A 19,139-nucleotide genomic window follows, 5' to 3' on the forward strand; every position below is an offset into this window, starting at 1 on the left:
GAGGAGAAAGAGAAGCATGTTTCCATTCTAAGGGAATAATCCAGTAAAGGAGGAGAGACTCAGGGTTCAGGAGAGATAAAGACCTTGAGAAGGTGAAAGGGTATATGATCCAGTGCATGAGGGGAGATCTATCTTTAAAAAGAGCAGGGATACCTTAACTGTAACAGGAGGGGAGACAGAGAACTGAGTATCTGAGGGAAGTTCACAAATCTGATGGTACCACAATGAGTTAGTTCCTCTCTGAAGACTTCATATTTCCTCACTGGAGTGTGAGGTCAGGTCATCAGCTGAGAAGAGAGGCCTTCTGGGAGGCACTAGGAAGGGAAAGGTTTAAGGGAAGAAAATATAAAAGTGGTATCTTTGAGAGTGGGAAACTTACTATGGAAACTTGATGGATTGGAGGCTTGTGATCATTAGTTTAAAATAAAACAGGTCATCTATTCTCCCTTCCTCTTCTCCTTCTTTCCTCCTTTGCTATTTGGGACCCAGTGAGGTAGGAGGCTATATCAACAAGGTGGTGATACAGAGAAAGAGGTCAGGGCTGGGTAAGGCAGCAGCCCAGCAAGCGTGGGGAGACTGGTTACATGCAAGAGGATGGGTGTGTGTGTGTTGGGGGCGGGGGGGAGTATATGGAGTGATATATATGATACAGATATATATCATATAATATATATATTTATATGCATTTTAACATATAAGCTAAGATCACTTTTAGCAAAATAATTCTAAAGTTAATATTAAAATAGACATGTAAGCCCAGCATTGTGGAAAGCAAAAAGAGTTTTCATATCACAGAACCTTGTTATCCAAGGCATTTTAGAGGCCAATCTTTCTACTCATATTTGATAACGAGGAAAATGGAAGTTAAGTGACTCTCCCAAAGTCACATAACAACTTGATGGCATAGCTGAGACTCAAATTCTGGGATTCAGATTCCCAGGCCATAACTTCTTTTACATAATAAAAGGTAATGATCAGAATGAAAACACTGATTAGGAAAGAGTAATCTATTAGTGTTTTATTTCTTATAAATTCCTCTCTCTTCAATTTCAACTATTTGGAAAAATTGTGGTCATTAATAGGTTTCTATCCCAAAAAGTCGGTTTAAATGTGAATAAGCAAGGTATAGTAAAGAATTTTTACAACTGTAAAGTGTGACCCACCCAAAAGATCTTCCTCTTAAGTACAAGTACTCTGTTATTTCTTTTCCAAAAGAAAATCATCATTGAATGGGAACATATTATTGACACAGAACAACAAAATGCAGAAATTAGAATACTTTATTATAAATATTTCCAGAATATAAACTGATTTTATATCAAGACTCTTTGAAACTTTTAAAACTATATGTAACCTTAGCTTATTATTATTATAATATATTTCATTTTCCACTTTACAATCTAGAAAATGCACTGCAAGTTAGAGCTAACAAAGGAAAAAAAATCAGTCTAAATTGTGTCATAGAGAAAACTAATGAATATAAAAATATTCCACCCCAAACTAAAAGAAATCAAGCAATAGATTTTGCAAAGCCTATTAATATTCCAATTTAAAATAAATGATCTCCTAAGGGAAAAATACTTCTACTATCATCGCAATTTGATGAGTAAAAGCAGTGCCACTCTCATTAAGGAAAATTACACTATAGAGAAGAAAAATGTAAGAATGCTTTAAGGAAATGAGGAAAAGTAATTTCCATGCTGGAGAGTAAGCATATTAAATACTTTCTGTTCACTTGGCCTGTTGTTAGAAATTAAAGTACCTGTTCACATGAAAAAATCAACATGAACATGAACATCATAAAACCAAGCTCCTCGACTATTTTTTCCATTTAACCTCAGGAGAACCAACTCAGAATCTTCAAAATCCAAGGATAGACTGGTCCCAAAGCATTTCTTCCTCTGTCTTCTCTTCACCTTGTTCCTTTTTCGCTTTTCTATGCTTACGTTCCTCTTTCTTAGAGGCCATGTCTTGGCCTTTTCTCTCCTTTCGATTCTTAAGCTTTTTCGTACTGACCCTGACTGTTTCCGTCTGTGTTTCGTTTCTTTGCAAGTTCTTGTGTTTGTCTAAATCTATTTCCTCACAACCTTTTTTCCTCTTATGCTTGGGCCGCTCCTCGTCTGGTTTTTCTCTGCCTTCCTCGGGGCGCCCTTTCCCCTGCGGACGGATCTGTTTATGACTGGCTTGATGGGTGCTGGCACTGTTTCCTGAGGAGAGACGGTTGTAAACTCCAGATTCCACACTGTATGAGCGACAGTTATATGCTTGCTGACTAAGGTTCAGGGGTTCTGGTTTTTCGGAGAAACAGTCCCTGGTGAACTGGCAGTAGCTCAGGGAGTCTACACTTAGCCTGCTGTCATGAGCTGGTAGCCACTGAGGTAACCGGTTTTCCACCTTTTGTGAAACAGGGCACGATCTCGGGTACGTCTGGGCAGTCTCAGATGAGAGTCTGTGATCAAACATTCTATACCTCGGTCTGTAAGCAACCTCTTCTTTGTACCCACAAGTTTCCAAACAGTCGTCTCTCATCTTTCTGAAACAAGTCTTTGGCTCTAAGCCTCTGGCTTTCTGCACTTTGATATAATCTTCAAGTTCATCTTGAAAAGAGTCATATGTCTTCTTCGAATGCTTCATTAGGGATCCTCTATAGAGAAGACGGGAGAAAATTCTTCTTACTAGATTATTGTATTCTGAATATTTCCTTTGCTCTTGAAGAGAGCTTCAAAAAAACAAGACAAAGAAACCCAGACAAATTAAAACCTAATTCAGCATAAAAGTTAAGTATCATGACATTATATGCCAAAAAGGTGCATTAGGATAGTCAAATATCTCCCAGTCCACTCACAAGTAGTTCTATCATTCTCAGAAGTGGGATGAAGAGGGTAGAGAGCAGATGAGATACAGGGTTCTGTTGTATGGCTAAAAATGTAAGGCATATAGGGATGTGTGGTTAAGGACCACACGTCCCTGATAGGAGGCCTGATCGAAATATTCAATTTTCCTAAAGTTCTGATTAAGCAGTTTCCTGTATATTGTTTTTAAAGAGAAGTAACAGAACCATAGAGAAGTAATTTAATTTTTTAAATCTTCAGTTTACTCAAACAAAATAAAATAAATACACCTACTTACCTGACTAGAGTACTGTAAGACTTAACAATAAAAGGATGTTTATAAAATAGTTTGGGAATGCTAGAAATGAGAAATTCTGCTATGAGATGAAACTACTCTTTCATATAGGGGATGAGGGAAGATGAGGGAACAGAGTTCTGTATCTTCTGTACAGGACTTGGATTTTATTCCATTACTTCTGATCGGTAAAAAAAAAAAAAAAAACATTCTAGAATGTTCTGGTTTGTTCTCTAGTAAAGTACTGGTGTGGGTCGGGGAGGAGTGGTGGGGGTGGGGCACCCGGTGGGGCTCAGTCGGTTAAGCATCCAACTTCCACTCAGGTCATGGTCTCACGGTTTGTGAGTTCAAGCCCTGCATTGGGCTCTGTGCTGACAGCTCAGAGCCTGGAGCCTGCTTCAGATTCTGTGTCTCCCTCTCTCTGCCCCTCCACTGCTCTGCTCTGTCTCTCTCTGTCTCAAAAATAAATAAACTTTAAAAAAAATAACATAAAAGAAAGCACTGGTGGGAAGGTTAAGGGAGGAAATGGAGATGAAAGCTGTGAGAATGTGAGATTGATGCAGAGAAAAGTTTCAGAAGAAATTTAAAGTAGATACATGAGTTTTTCATTGGTTTCTTTGATTCCTTTGGTGGGGCACCACTATTCCTTTTTTTTTTTTTTCGTTCCCCTACCTCAAATCCTACATCAAGTACAAATGCAGCAGAAAACATACTTACCTCAAGATCATGCCCTATATATTTTTGGTGATATACTTTGTCTCTAAAAATTAGGAGGTGGTATAACTCACATAGAACAGAATGTTTCTTCCCTTTAACAGAAAGAAAGAAGCATGACATAGCACTCCAGAGTCACTAATGATCAGCTATCTTTTCTGGAAATTTGAGATTAAAAAGCCAAGTCTAAATGAAGTCTAATTTGGTGAATCAGAAAATTTAGCTCCTACTCAACTTAAATAGTACAAAAATTCTAACTAGAATAATGCAGCAAATATTTGATTCAATATAGGCGAAAGATTTGAACAGGCAATTCAGAAAGGAATAGATGCAAAGAACCAATGAACACATGAAAAAATATCATTTGTCATCAGGGCAATGTCAATTAAAACCACAATGAGATACCACCATGCACTCACTAGAATGCCTGGGATAAAAAGGATGACATTAGCAGGTTGCTGGTAAGACTATGGATCAACTAGAACATTGCTGGTCAGAGATATAAAATGGCACGACCACTAGCAAACAATGTGGTAGTTTCTGAGGAAGTTAAACATACACCTACCGTATGATCTAGTTATTCCATTCCTCAATATTTCCCCCAAAAGAAAAGTAAATATATGTCCAAATGTCCTCACAAAGAATGATACATGGATATTCATAGTAACTTTATTTGTAATAGCCCCAGAAAGGAAAAAAGCGAAATGATGATCAACAGGTGAATGGAACGGTCGGTAGTGCTATATCCATACAATGAAATACTATCAGTGATAACGAGAGAACTATTGATATAGTCAACAAGATCGATGAATCTCAAGATATTTATGCTGAGAGAAGCCTGACAGAAGAGTTCATAACATATGACTCCATTTACACAAAACCCTAGAAAATGCAAATGAATCTACAGTAACAGTGTTTGCTTGGGGCTGAGGCAGGAAAGGATGGGAGGGATGATTAGAAAGGGCACTTTCTGGAGTCTGGATATATTTACTATATTGATCATCTGATGGTATATACGTCTGTCAAAACTCATCAAATTTTGTATCTTAACTATGTACAGTTTATTGTATATTAGCTATATCTCAATAAAGCTGTTTTTTACAAAGTCACTAACAAAATACAAAAGATGGTGATAACTGCTGAAACTGGATGATGGTATATGAAGTTTCATTATATCATTTTGTCTACTTTTATTCTTACAAACTTTTTTTAGTGTTTATTCATTTTTGAGAGACAGAGACAGAGTGTGAGCATGGGAGAGGCAAAGAGAGAGGGAGACACAGAATCCGAAGCAGGCTCCAGTCTCTGAGCTGTCAACACAGAGCCCGATGCGGGGCTAGAACCCACGAACCGTGAGATCATGACGTGAGCTGAAGTTGGGCGCTTAACTGACTGAGCCACCCAGGCACCCCAAGCAATTTTTGACACTTCATACCCACAAGGATGGCTATAATAAAAAAGGCAGGTGATCTGCAGTGTTGGCAAGGATGTGGGAAAATGGGTAATTTCATTCATCGCTGGTGGGGATGTAAAATGTGCAGCTATTCTGAAAAACAGTTTGGACTTCTGGCCGCATGCACATGGGTCTGAGCCTGCCCGGAGCCACGTAGACCATCACCATGAAGTTCAACCCCTTTGGGACCTTGGACCACAGCAAACCCCCCAAATGCCACAGCAGCGCTCCCTTGCACATGTGCAGGAAGATCATGTCTTCCCCACTCTCCAAGGATTGGTGGCAGAAGTACAATGTCTGCTCCATGCCCATCCACATGGATGATGAGGTCCAGGCAGTTCAAGGACACTATAAAGGTTAGCAATCAGCAAGGTAGTCCAGGTGTATAGAAAGACATAGGTCATCTACACTGGGCAGGTACAATGTGAGAAGGTAATGGCACAATTGTCCATGTGGGCATTTACACAAGCAAGGTGGTCATCAGCAGGAAAACTGGACAAAGATCAGAAAAAAATTCTTTTTTTTTTTTTTAAAAGTTTATTTATTTATTTAGAGACAGAGATAGAGAGAGGGATCTGGGGAGGGGCAGAAAGCGAGAGACGGAGAGAGAATCCCAAGCCCTGACGGAGGGCTCCAACCTACGAACTGAAAGATCATGACCTGAGCTGAAGTCACGAGTTGGAATCAGATGCTTAATCTACTGAGCCACCCAGGCGCCCCTGATCAGAAATCTTGACTGCAAAGCCAAATCTCAACAAGTTGGAAAAGGGAAAGGCAAATATAAGGAAGAACTTAATGAGAAAATGTAGGAATGAGTATAAACTGTTATATAATCAGTTTAACTATAGCTTTTTAGCCTGGTATATATTCCTTTGAAACTTATTAGGATATCTCTTGAACATTTCATTTCCTTCCTGTTTTGTTATTGATAGGTGTAAATCAACTTTTGCTGTTTTAATAACTTTATGAATAACCATTGGAAATGTTTCCTAATTAAAAAGAAAAAAAAAGAAAAACAATGTGGCAATTCCTCACAATGTTAACACAGTGTTACCATATGCCCCAGCAATTTCACTCCTAGGTATATATCCATGAGAAGTGAAAACCTATGTTTACACAAAAACTTACACACAAATGTTCACAGCAGCAATATTCACAACAGGTAAAAAGTAGAAACAAGTCAATGTCCATTAACTGATGAATGGGTAAATAAAATATGGTATATTCATACAATGGAATATTATTTAGCAATAAAAAGGAATGAAGTGCTGATATGTGGTACAACATGGATAAGCCCTGAAGGCATGCTGAGTGAAAGAAGCCAGTCCCCAAAGCCTACAGATCATGCAGAAATCAATAAAGAGGTGAATGGAAACTTACCCTTACCAGGCTGGGAACTTGGTGAAGAAATCTGATCATATTCTCCCATTAACTGCTTCAGTTTTCTAGCATGGACTTTCCCCAAATGGTGAGACTGTGCAACAATCAGGAAGCTAAAAAACATGATGCAGAGATCTCAAAATCTATTTTTGTCTAATACTCCACTCCTAGTCATCTAAAACAAGTACAATCTTATTACAACAAAGATTAAGTAGTTCAAAGTTTAAATTTACACCACCAACATAGATCCAGTATCTGAAAATTCACAAATCCATTTCCTTATTATTTTACTTCCTATAAACCTGAAGGTTATGCTAGCTTTTTGAGCATATATTTCACCCTGGAGAAATAAATTATATTTTGTTTTACAACACAGTGACCCCAAATGTCTACCTCTAAATTTGAAAACAGCGTTCATAACTTTTAACATGTTTAGTCTGAACTAAAAGTTTAAGGACAGAGTTTTGTTTGCATTCAAATTAAAGTATCAGCTTCAGAAGAAATAATCCTATGATTTAGAAGATCTTTATTTTCAGCCTCCCTCATAATGTGAAATCCTTTGCAATTCAAACTATATCACTACTTCCCATATACCTTTTACAAAGAGTATCTGTAAAAGCTCAATATTTATTCATTCAATGTAGTATCTATGAATAAAGGGAGGGAACATTGAAGATCATATGAAACATTTAAGGTAATATTTTCAATCTTTAGCTAGCTATCACTTCATATGCCATCTTAAATCTTAATTTCCTGAGTGCCTGCAAGACTATCTACTATCTTTTTGCAAATTAGAATGAAATTTCAGTATGCAAACATTTAGTAAGGTTCTGATATTTAATATAGTGTATTTTTATTTAGTCCAGAATATATTCTGAAAGAAAAGTTACTGGGTCACCAGTAGGGGTCTGGGCTCTATGGAAATGATCTGTTTTGAAAGGCTGGGCAAAGATATTTGGCGTTGGCATTATTGTGTTTTATAGCGGACAATTTTGAGAAATACAATCAGTCTATTTTAAGACAGTTACTGATTCTAGCTATATCTCAGGTCATCTGGGAATCAAAGGAACCACAAACGATCTTTATCTGGGGTGGGCAACAGTCTACAGTTGTACAAAAAAGATCTCAAGCAAGGATCACTAAGCCACTTAAAGCTATAGTCATATTCACATATTAACTTCCAGAACTTTTGCTCAAAGGGTTTCTCACCACAGTAAATAATCTCCACCAAACATACTACATGTACGCTTGAGGTCTGTACCACTATCTAAAGTTCCTAACAGTTGAAATCAATTTTATGGAAATTTACTAGTTTATAAATATGATACCAATCATGGAACGCCAAAATTGTACTTCCTATGCAGCCATTTAAATGAATGAGTTGGAACCACATGTATTGTCATGGAGAAAAGTCCATGATATATTAAGGGGAAAAAACAAGATGTAGAACTTTATCTACCTATATACCAGAATACCTATCTATTGATCAATCTAAAATCCAATTTTAGTATAAAAACACATCACAAAACCAAAAAATAAATATATTCTCTTATTTATTTATTAACACAAAACCAAAAACTAAATATATTCTTATTTATTTATCTATCGATTTATTTATTTATTTATTTATTTATTTATTTATAGGAAGGAGTTAAAGGAGCTGGGCTGCTTCATTTCCTTTTCAGGGGTTGGGGGAGAAGGAAGAAGACAGGTAACTTCTGGACCTCTGAGAAAAGAGACTAATGATATTGGCTAGAAGAAAGGGAACTTATCTTTGAAATGCCCTTAGCAAGATGTTCCTAAGGATTATCTACAGTAAATAAATTCAGGACTTATGAGGCATAGCTCTATGAAGAATATCACATAAGCAATGGTATAAAATGATTCATAATTTAAATACCCCCACTGTGTGAGAGGACCCTCACTTAGAAACCTCATCTATTATTTTGGGCCAAAGATGCATGTCTGAGGAGCCATCTTTCATGTCCTAAAGATCTTTGCTTCTTTAGAGTTGCCTGATTGCCTATATCCTTGAAATACTTAGAAAGCCTTGATACTAGGTAATATTATGGATTTGTGTTAGTGTGATTTGAGTCTGATCTTGTATATATATATATCAATATCCATAGAAAAAAATCTGAAAAGATACATATTTAATGGGGCTTGAGATATGGGTTAGGAAAGGAGTCAGAGACAAGATTTAACGTTTTGCTCTCTGCATATGTCTGTACTGTTTTAATTTGTGCAAAAAAACATTACTTTGCAATTAAAAACTCCATAAAAACTGAATTTAAAGGTTCTACAGGTTAATTTTCAGAACCAGTGTATAGATGAATAAGGTTTGTCTAAAAATGAGTTTAAAAACTATAAATCAGAAACTTTTTAGAAAGGATGATGAATATTTAAAAATGTTTCTCTATTATATATAGTTATCTCTCTGAATTATTTCTGAGTTGTTTCAAGGTTTATAATTTAATTACTTATGACTTTAAAATTAAAATGAAAAGCAAGACATAAAGTGGGAGAAAATATTCCCATCTCATATATCAGACAAAGGACTTGTATCTAGAATACATATAGAACTCTTATGACTCAGTAAGATAAATTCAAATTAAAATGGATGGGCATAAGATTTTTTTTTTAATGTTTTATTTGTTTCTGAGAGAGAGAGAGAGAGAGAGAGAGACAGCATGAGCATGAGCAGGGGAGGGTCAGAGAGAGGGAGACACAGAATCTGAAGACAGGCTCCAGGCTCTGAGCTAGCTGTCAGCACAGAGCCCGATGCGGGGCCCGAACCCATGAACCGTGAGATCATGACCTGAGCCGAAGTCAAACGATTAACCGACTGAGCCACCCAGCCGCCCCTGAGCATAAGATTTTAAGACACCTCAAAAAGAGTGTATGTATGTGTGTGTGTGTCTGTGTGTGTATATATATATGCATATATGCATATATAAACACCCCCCTCTCTATATATGACTAAGTAAATGTAAATTAAAATCACAATGAGATACTACTACACTATCACTGGAAATGATTAAAATTAAAAGGGCTAAAAATACCAAATGTTGGTAAGGATGTTGAACAACTGGAATTCTCATACATTACTTGTTAGAATTTAAAATGGTACAACTTTAGACAAAGCAGTTTGATAATTTCTTTAAACATTAAGCATCTACCATATGTCCAAGCCATTTCACTTGTATTTGCCCAAGGGAAATGAAGACATACATCCACGCAAAGCCCTGTACATGAATGTTCATAGCAGCTTTATTTGTAATAGCCCCCAACTAAAGCAACCCTAATGTCTGTCAGTAGGTTAATGGATAAAGGAAACCTGGTATATCAATACAGTAGAATTATTCAGCAACAAAGAAGAAACAAAATAGCAATATACAGGCAACATGGATAAATCTCAAAATCATCATGCTTATTGCCAAGACCTAAGAGTACCTACTTGTATGATTCTCTGTTTGCAAAAAATTCTAGAAATAGAAACTAATGATAATGATAGAAAGCAGATTAGTGCTTGCTAGGGATAGGAGTAGAGGGACGGATGGATTGTACAGAGGCATGGGCACTTTGGGTGTTGATGGAAGTATGTGGCATTTTGTTTATGATGGTTGCATGTGACTATACACATGACAAAAACTCACTGCCCTGTGTACTTTACATATGTGTATGGGGTGCTTGGGTGGCTCAGTTGGTTGGGCGTCCAACTTCAGCTCAGGTCATGATCTCACAGTCTGTGGGTTTGAGCCCTGCATTGGGCTCCGTGCTGGGCTCCGTGCTGACAGTTCAGAGCCTGGAGCCTGCTTTGGATTCTTCATGTGTCTCTCTCTGTCCCTCCCCTGCTGATGCTCTCTCTCTCTTTCAAAAATAAGTAAACAAACAAACAAAAAAAGGTGTATATTTTAAGTAAAGTATATCTCAATGAAGTGTACTAGAAGAGCTTAAAGATTTATTACAGATATTTTTGGAAAAAGAAATAATTTTACCTTAATTTGTTAAACTGGATTTTTAAATGCTGGCTTTTTTTTCCAGAAAGATTATCCACCAAACATAAGGCCAATTCACCTATGCAGAACTAATGCCCATCATATTATGTCACTTATCTCACTGTTTCTACGAGCCAGACACAGGGACTCTGGAGTTAGTTCTGGCACTTATTAGCTGTGTAAGCTTGGTTAAATTTCTCAACCTCTCTATGCCTTAATTTCCTATTCTCTACAATAGGGATATAATATATACTTCAAAGAGTTGTTGTGAGCCTTAAGGAAATGAATATATATTAAAATGCTTAGAACAGTATATGGCTCATAGTAAGTACTGAATGAATAAGCTTTTATTGTTATTCAGGATTTCATCTATTTTACTGACATAGTGAAATGTTCTCCAACCAAATATTCTCATAACTACAGAAAGCCAAATAAAGATTATATGTAAGCAGAGCAAGAGTGCCTGACAGTACCACCTAATTCTTCATATTTCAAGATAGCTCATGTTTTAGAGGGACTTTTTAGTACTTATTTTTAAAAATATTTTTTTCTTAGAGAGAGACAGAGAAAGAGCAAGCGGGGGAAGGGCAGAGAGAGAGGGAGGGAGAGAATCCTAAGCAGGCTCCCCATTGCCAGCGCAGTGCACAATGGGGGGCCCAAACTCACTAAACATGAGATCATGACCTGAGCTGAAGTCACAAGTTGGACACTTAACCAACTGACTTTGGCTCAGGTCATGATCTTAGAGTTGGTGGGTTCTGGCTCCACACTGGGTTTTTTGCTGACAGCAGGGAGCCTGCTTTGGATTCTGTCTCCACCTCTCTCTGTTCCTCCCCTGCTCACACATACGTGCACTCTCTCTCTCTCTCAAAAATAAACATATTAATACAAACTTTAAAAAAGTAAATAAAATGAAAGCTGGGGGCTCCTGGGTGGCTCAGGTCATGATCTTAGGAGTACAAGCCTCGTATCTGGCTGTCTACTGTCAGCACGGAGCCCACTTGCGATCCTCTGTCCCCCTCTATCTTCCCTTCCCTTGCTCTCACTCTTTCAAAAATAAACATTAAAAGAAAAAAAAAAAAAGAAAGCTGAAAGTTAGACTTGATCATTATTATCTCTTCTGGCTCTTCTGATTTTGAGCCAACTTTTTGAAGATTTCAGTTTATATCCTGTGTTAATGTGTGTCATGTCTACTTTAATACTCAAAGGAGTATGCAATATGAAGCAGAAACCTGTAAGGATACTGCTAATTTTACTACTTACAGGATGGCATTAGGTCTCAAGCCAGAAATAGTTTGTCTAGACTGAAACTCATCTGGAATATTTTTTTTAGATTTACCTTCTAATATTTTTGGAAAATATCTAGCAAAATTCTGAAAACTTTTTTATTTCTAGAAATAGATATCATGTCATGATCTCAGTCATGAGATCCAGCTCTGTGTTGGGCTCCATGCTGAGTATGGAGTCTGCTAGGGATTCTTTCTCTCTCGCCCTCACTGCCCCTCCCCTGTTTTTGCAAGCACATGTACTCTCTCTCTCAAAAATAAATATTTTAAAAAATAAATTAAAAAAATAGAAATTGCAAAGGCCAAGCTTTTGCACTGTATAAAATGTTTTCAGCAAGTCTCAGGTCTGATGAATAAATCAACTGAATTTTAAGTGAAAAATCTAGTAAAAAAAATTTCATGCTCCATGCACATCATTTATGTTGTGACATGGCACTTAAACATCATACAGCATGAATGTTTTTTAAAAAATGTGTATTAAACATCTCTGAAGAAAAAATGAGCAAAATTAGTATGTTAATTTGGTTAGTTTCAGCTTAGTTCTTTCCCCTTAATAAATATACCCCCAAATGGTATGGTCTTGTACTTTGGTTTTAAAGTGTATTTATTTTGAGAGAGAGGGAGAAAGAGAAAACATGAGTGGGGAAGAGAGAGAATCCCAAGGAGGATCCACACTGTTAGCTCAGGGTCCAATGCAGGGCCCAAACTCACCAACCATGAGATCATGACCTGAACTGAAATCAAGAGTCAGATGCGTAACCAGTAACTGAGCCACTCAGGTACCCTATGGCCATATACTTTTAAATCTAACTCACTCAGAAGTATTAGGAAACATTTAATATTTTTCCATTATTTGCATTTTTCTCTCAGCAATGTTATGTAGCATTCTCTGTATTCCATTAAAGCTAGCTAAAAGTACTTTATGTTTTTTGATGCCGTAGTAAACAGTATTTTTCTTTAAATCTAAACTTACTAAATGTTTGTTGCTAATATTTAGAAATACTATTGATTTTTTATATGGATCTAATATTTTGCCCCCTTGCTAAACCTATTCTAGTAGTCTTTTCCTAGGTTTCTTGGTGTTTCCTACACAGATGATCATATCATCTGCAAATAGAGACAGTGTTATTTCTCTGCAATCTGAACACCTTTTGTTTTTCTTGTCTGACTCTACTGGCTAGGACCTCCAGTACAATACCGAATAGAAGTGGGGAGAATGGATAGCCTTCCCTCGTTCCTGCTCTTGAGTTTTGCAATCTTTTAACACCATTATAATCTCAGGAAAGACTAAGCAGAGTAGAGCATTACATTTTAGGAGACTAAGTAACTGACTGTTATCCTTGCTATCTTTTGTAACTATTTGTTATCTTTGCAGGTTTTTATTTATTTATTTTACCCATTTAAGTATTTGTTAGAGATCTTAATTGTGCTAGAAATGTAGCCCTGTAGCTGTCAGCCTCAGAAATACTCCTAGCTATACTGGTTATTAACCTTGCCTTTTCAGGAAATTAGATTAGTATCTGATTTAGGAGTTTGCCAAGCTCTAGCTATTTCACACTAACAAAACAATCACAAAAATAACTAAGGGTTTACTACCATGGCATATTTCCAATGATAAAATACAAAAGAATTAACAAAATCATTAACTGGGAGTGCTATACATTTAATATAGTTACATATTTAATATAAAATTTGTCTTTATTTAAACTAAGTCTCTGAACATCAATAATTGTAAGTACTCCATGGCTAGCTAGCTCAAGGATCATGCTTGTGAAGCTAGTTTTACTTGGACACAAGGCAGGCATCCTACATCAGAATGCCACCAGATGCATTCCATCCCTTTCAAGGGATTAGTAGCTGTGAATGGGTCTGTTGGGGGGAAAGCCCCAATGTTTATGTCCTAACATATATGTGATGAATACAGTAGGGGAAATCTTGTTAGTCACTTTACATGCCTAGTCAATATTTTCATATATTGACATCTAGTAATGTCAGCAGATCTGAAACTAACAAGCAATCAATCATTAATGTCTCTCCAGAGAGCTTCCTTCCCAAACCATTCTATCCATCTGTCAACATTAGATTTACAACATAACATGCTCTGGTGTGCAGGTAGCAAATATGTCTTGGGCAGAGCACAGGTTTATACAAAACAATGAACTCCTCCTGATTATCCCAGGAGTCCTGGCTAATCTACACTTAAAACTGACAATTTTAGAGGCTGTCAACCTGTTTCCTCTCCACCCTATGGAGAATTTGCCTGCTTTACACTACTATCCCACGTTTCCTCTGCAGCCACTTCAGACTCAGAGATAGAAGCTGTGTGTCAGGAAAGGCAAAGTAGCCACCTCCAGCTCTGGAGCACTCACCATTACTGCAGTTTGAGAGATTAGTAAACACTTACTGTGGTGTTTAAAAAAAAAAAAAAACCTCTAAAACTGCCTTTTGTTTTTTTTCTTTTTCTAATTTCACAAATAAACATTAGCTACTAAGCTCTTTAAAAGGGTTGTGCCTCATTCATCAGTATATCCTCGGTACTGAGCAGAGTACCTGGCACAGAGCAGGAGCTCAAAGTGTTTTCTGAATAAATAAAACAATGGTTACTAGCTAGATTCTTGTCATTTGAGCCAAATCTCTGCTTAATATCATGAAAACAAAGGAAAACATTTTTAGGCAATGCTATGTAAATGGGTTACTGATTCAATAAGGAGTCAAAAATGTCCTTCATTCTCAAACCAAGTCCATTTAATTTCTTAAAAAGAAGCAAATAACCAGGAATTGGTTATTTGTGGTTTCATTTTTATGAATCCCTCAGGAATATAATTACTGGGTAAAAAAAATTTTAACAGTAAAAAATATTTGAGAAACCAAAAAAAATTTTTTTGAGAAATGTTACAGAATGAATTACAGTGTCCTGGAAAATATTATGACAACTTCACCATAAATTCTGTCTATATCTTTTCATATAAGTCTGGTTACGTGGTATTTCTTTGGGTTCTTTTGAGTTTCTCAATTTCCTATTTGTAATCTTATACTTTCCATGTATTCTCTGCTTGCCAATATTTAATCCTTACTGACATGTGTTCATTCTCAAGCTCAATACAGAGGAACTCCACTTAGTTACAGCTGTTTCACCTATACAGCTGTAGGTGAAAATGGTTTAGCAGATGTTCTTCAAATCGGTTTGAATGGTCCTATCAGGATCTTGACACAGACTGGAATTTTAATAACTGGAAGCACAATAATTCTTTCATACCTTTAATCTCCTAACAAAGTCTTCCAAGAAAAAAAAAATGCTGGGTAAATAACAAGCAATGTTTTTTCCCTCTTCTTGTTTATGTACTATCTAACCTGGCAATTATTTAAGGCTTTTACTAATATCTCAAGTAAAAATATATGACTTCTATTAGTGTTTTAAATAGTATAATATGCCACATATTTACCATTTGTTAGGTAGCAGTTAACTGAACAGTTAATGAAGGATATTTACCCAAAATAATGTGACAAGAGGTAATTTTTAGGTAATGAATTATATTTGGTTTTTCAAATCCTAATGAATAGTCTCAATCTTAACCCAGAGATTTCATCACTCTGAATGTCACCTGATAGCCATTATACGTCGAAGTTTTGTGTTTTATGAACTGCTCTTCTAGTACACGGCCAACCCATGGCAAGAATATCAATACAGAAGTGTAAAGTCAGTTAGGGCCTCAGAGTCTGGTTGGTACAGAGGTCCTCATCCCTGATACCACTGACATTTTGGGTAGAAGAATCCTTTGTTGGCATGGGTGTGGGACTGCCCTGGGCATTTTATTTCTATCAAATAGATGCCAGGCAGCACCTGTGCACACCATGTCCTTCCGTGCTCAGTGGTAGAAACCAAAAATGTCTTCAGACACTGCCAAATGTCCTCTGGGGTAGGGGCACGAAATAATCCCTGGCTGAGAACCATTCTTTTGGGTTAATCCCATTCTGCCTCCCCACAGATGACAAAACTCAAAAAGGAAGTTTGGGACTTTGAAAGTTTGGAAAAAAAAGAAAAAAGTGCTTGGGACTTACTCGGGTCATACAACTAGTGGGCAAACTAGCACTAGAACCTATTACTAGTCAAGATTCCTACTCCAGTATTCTCCTTATACCACCTGGAAGTTGTATAGAATGGTTACAGCTAGCATTGTGTGAACTGACATTGTACAAAGTCTTAAGAAACTGCACACATTCAAAGTCATCACACACACGAAAAACAAAAAATGCCATCTGGCAAAAACCTGTTTTTCCGTGAGAAACTGTTTCCAAACCTTTCTGTGATCTGGCTACAGGGGCCAAACTGAACTGTAGTCTGAACATCTATCTGTAAACTGCTCAGGTTTACTTGTTGGTGAGAGGCAGTAAGTCTGGTATGAAAACAAGTAAATCCAGATTTTATTTTTTATCTCAGAACAATAACTAACCTAGGCTGACTCAAGACATTAAATCTAGTCTTCCTAAGGTTGCCTTCACTAAGAGATTCACTAGGACATCATTTGGTTGCAATGACTTTCTCGTTCCATTTTTAGTGCATGGAATTTATAAAAAGTGCTTCTAAAAATGTTTTAAGAAGCATATACTTTTTAAATTTTTTACTTTGTCATTCCTCCAAAGTGAAATATGTAAGACTATTGAATAGTACAAAAAATAGAATCTATCATGAAAGAGGGTAAAAACAAAATTATTTTCGTGAGATTATTATACTGATCTCTCTCCAGAAAACAAAGAATCTAAATTATTCGACGATATTTTGGCTTCCGCCATCTTTCCCTCTGGAGACAAAAAGCAACATAAGTCAACATGGTAAATACTAAAAATGATGAGACTGAAGGTGGTTAAATGTTTTACTGAGACCTGCAATGCGATTAAGCCCCAGCATCTAAAATCCTTTCCAAAACTGCCTTACAGCCTTACTTCCTAGTTTGGAACAAATAGGCTGTTCACAGGCATATAGTACTCGTAGGAACTCAAACATCTGTTAGATCGAGATGATGAAGAAATAGCTTTTTGTGTTAGGGGAGATGTGTTGGTGAGAACTGTGAAAACGTTGGGCAGAAACACTCCTTCCAAACTCCTGCAGGGAGACTTGACCACATTTTAACATGGCCTCTGGCAGCTCAAGGATTAATCCCAGCGATGACCCAGTCCCCTTTGGAGCTCCTGCTAGAAAAAGCTCAGGGCTGTCAAAAAGAAACTGTTTTCAGTGCCAACAACTGACAGCAGGTCCCCCTCTCTCTTTTTAAGAGTACTTACTGAATCTGGACTGTGAATCCTTCCTGTCTCTGAGAAGGAGAGGCCTAGGTCTCCCAGTGGCTGTGGGAGGACAGAATCCTAAGGTCTCTACTTGCCAGCAGCCCGACACAGCTGGCCTAACAAAATGCCCAAGGAACAACCCTTGGTCATTTCTCACTTCCCTGACTCTTCTTGAACCCCTCACCTCTCCCCCGGTCCCTCATTTTCCCTTTGAAACTCCCAGTCACCTCTGCGCAAATGCAAATGGAGCTCAGCTCTTTCCCCTACGGTTGGGAGCGTCTGGATAAAATCTGGTTTTCACCGCTCTCACTACTGTCCACTTTGCGATCTTTGACACTGGTAGATCCGTACTGAACTCAGACCACTATCAAGACAGGCCTATAAATCTTAGAAGCTTGTTTTATAGGGTGTTACCCTCAAAAAGCCCAGGAAAAGTCTCCAAAGGGACCTCTCAAGGCCCTGGCCCCTCTGCTCTCGCCCCAGGGCCCCGGAAGGTTTAAGCTCCGGGGCTACTTCCTCCGGTGGGCAAAGTCCTAATTCCGCTTCGGCCCAAGTGTCTACTTCCCCGGATGTTGAAGTCGGCCCCGCGGAGGTGTCCTGGCTTCCCCGTCCCAGGCTGTTTCTCTCCTTACCCTCGGAGCTGCCTCATCAATCCCCCTTCCCTTTCCCTGCCACTCCAGTCAAGACAGCTCCCTGGCCATCTCTCTGCCCCCTCAATCCTCAGCGCCCTGAGCTTGCCGAGGCGTCCGTCTCCCCTCCACGCTCCACCGGAAGGGCCGTGGCGCCCCTTTCCCGGGGCGACGGGTGAGGAGGAGGGCGGATGCACTCCGGCCCCGACCCGGTCGGCCATGGCGCACACTCTGGGCGCACCCAGCCTTCACTGGGCCGCGGGGCTGAGGGGCTATGGGCCGGGCCGCCCCCGCCGCCGGGGCGGGAACTCACCTTCTCTGAGGCAGGGGCGGGCGTCTACAACTACTGTCCCCCTCCCCGCCAACGCCGCCGGCCGGGGTATAGGCCCGGCTGGAGGTGGCGGAGAGGCAGGGACAGGCGCTGCCGCCACCGCCGCCTCCGCCGCCGAGCAGGCGGGGTGAGAGGAGGAGGCGGAGACCGGGCTTCCTGAGGGGAAGTCTCCGCCACCACCGGCGGCTTACTGGACAGCGCCAACGCCATGGCGGCAAGGGTTACTGCTGCGCTTGCGCGGGCGCCCCGCTCCCAGGGAGACTCTTTAGCTCCGCCCCTTTTCGTCCTACCCAGCTCGCTGGCTTTTTTGGGGGCTCAGCTCTAACTGTGGCTTGTCACCCTCGGTCCCGTGGACTTTCCCCGGGGACTTTCCCCTCGTTGACGGAGGGAAGGGCGAGCGCGTGGGGCCGCTCGCCTGGGGTGAGTGAATCTAAAACCGACTAAGAAACAAAAAGTGTGGGAACTTCTGGATTCTTCCTCCAAAGTACCTGAAAAATACGCCATCTCCTTTATCTGTTTGTCTTTCCTTTGTTAGGGCCTTATTGCATAGAGTTAGAGTAAGCAGAAGCCTTGGTCCTGATACGTTGTCGTCACTGGTCCATAAATGACTTTTCTTGGTCCCCCTTCTTCAATATATACCTATATGCGCGCACTTACACCCGGAAACTCACTCACCCCATTCCCCATCTACCAAAGAAATCACTTCCCTCCTTAGTAGTTTCTTTTCATATCTATATCTTTATTACATACTTACGTGGCTTAATAAAGTTTGGATGATTTTTTAATTTCACAAGATTTATATCTTTATGCAGTATTCCGGAACTTGTTTTCACTCAACGTTTTCAGGTTCATCCAGGCTGTTGCCTGTTTGTTTCACCGTGTACGGTATTCCACCCATTTTCCTGTTGAGGCGCATGTCTCCGGGTGCAGTGTGACAGAGTT

General features: G+C 38.9%; 1 protein-coding gene and 1 pseudogene across 2 annotated transcripts; one reads left to right on the forward strand and one right to left on the reverse strand.

Moving 5' to 3' along the window:
• Positions 1-1,262: 1,262 nt before the first annotated feature.
• KRCC1 (lysine rich coiled-coil 1) lies at positions 1,263-18,370 on the reverse strand. 2 transcript variants are annotated; one of them, XM_039252654.1, is made up of 3 exons: positions 18,180-18,370; positions 6,674-6,786; positions 1,263-2,644 (listed from the first exon to the last, which is right to left on the reverse strand). In XM_039252654.1, exon 3 carries the CDS (start codon positions 2,632-2,634, stop codon positions 1,861-1,863), a length of 774 nt encoding a protein of 257 aa, XP_039108585.1. In that variant the 5' UTR covers positions 2,635-2,644; positions 6,674-6,786; positions 18,180-18,370; the 3' UTR covers positions 1,263-1,860. The 2 variants fall into 2 exon arrangements, with proteins under 2 accessions (XP_039108585.1, XP_039108584.1); XM_039252653.1 differs by having other exon boundaries at positions 1,263-2,719; positions 18,180-18,369.
• On the forward strand, positions 5,460-6,102 carry LOC120245560 (annotated as a pseudogene).
• Positions 18,371-19,139: the final 769 nt, after the last annotated feature.

This window comes from Hyaena hyaena, unplaced genomic scaffold (assembly GCF_003009895.1).
Source record: "Hyaena hyaena isolate Hyena2069 unplaced genomic scaffold, ASM300989v1 scaffold_421, whole genome shotgun sequence".
In the NCBI taxonomy this organism is placed as follows: domain Eukaryota; kingdom Metazoa; phylum Chordata; class Mammalia; order Carnivora; family Hyaenidae; genus Hyaena; species Hyaena hyaena.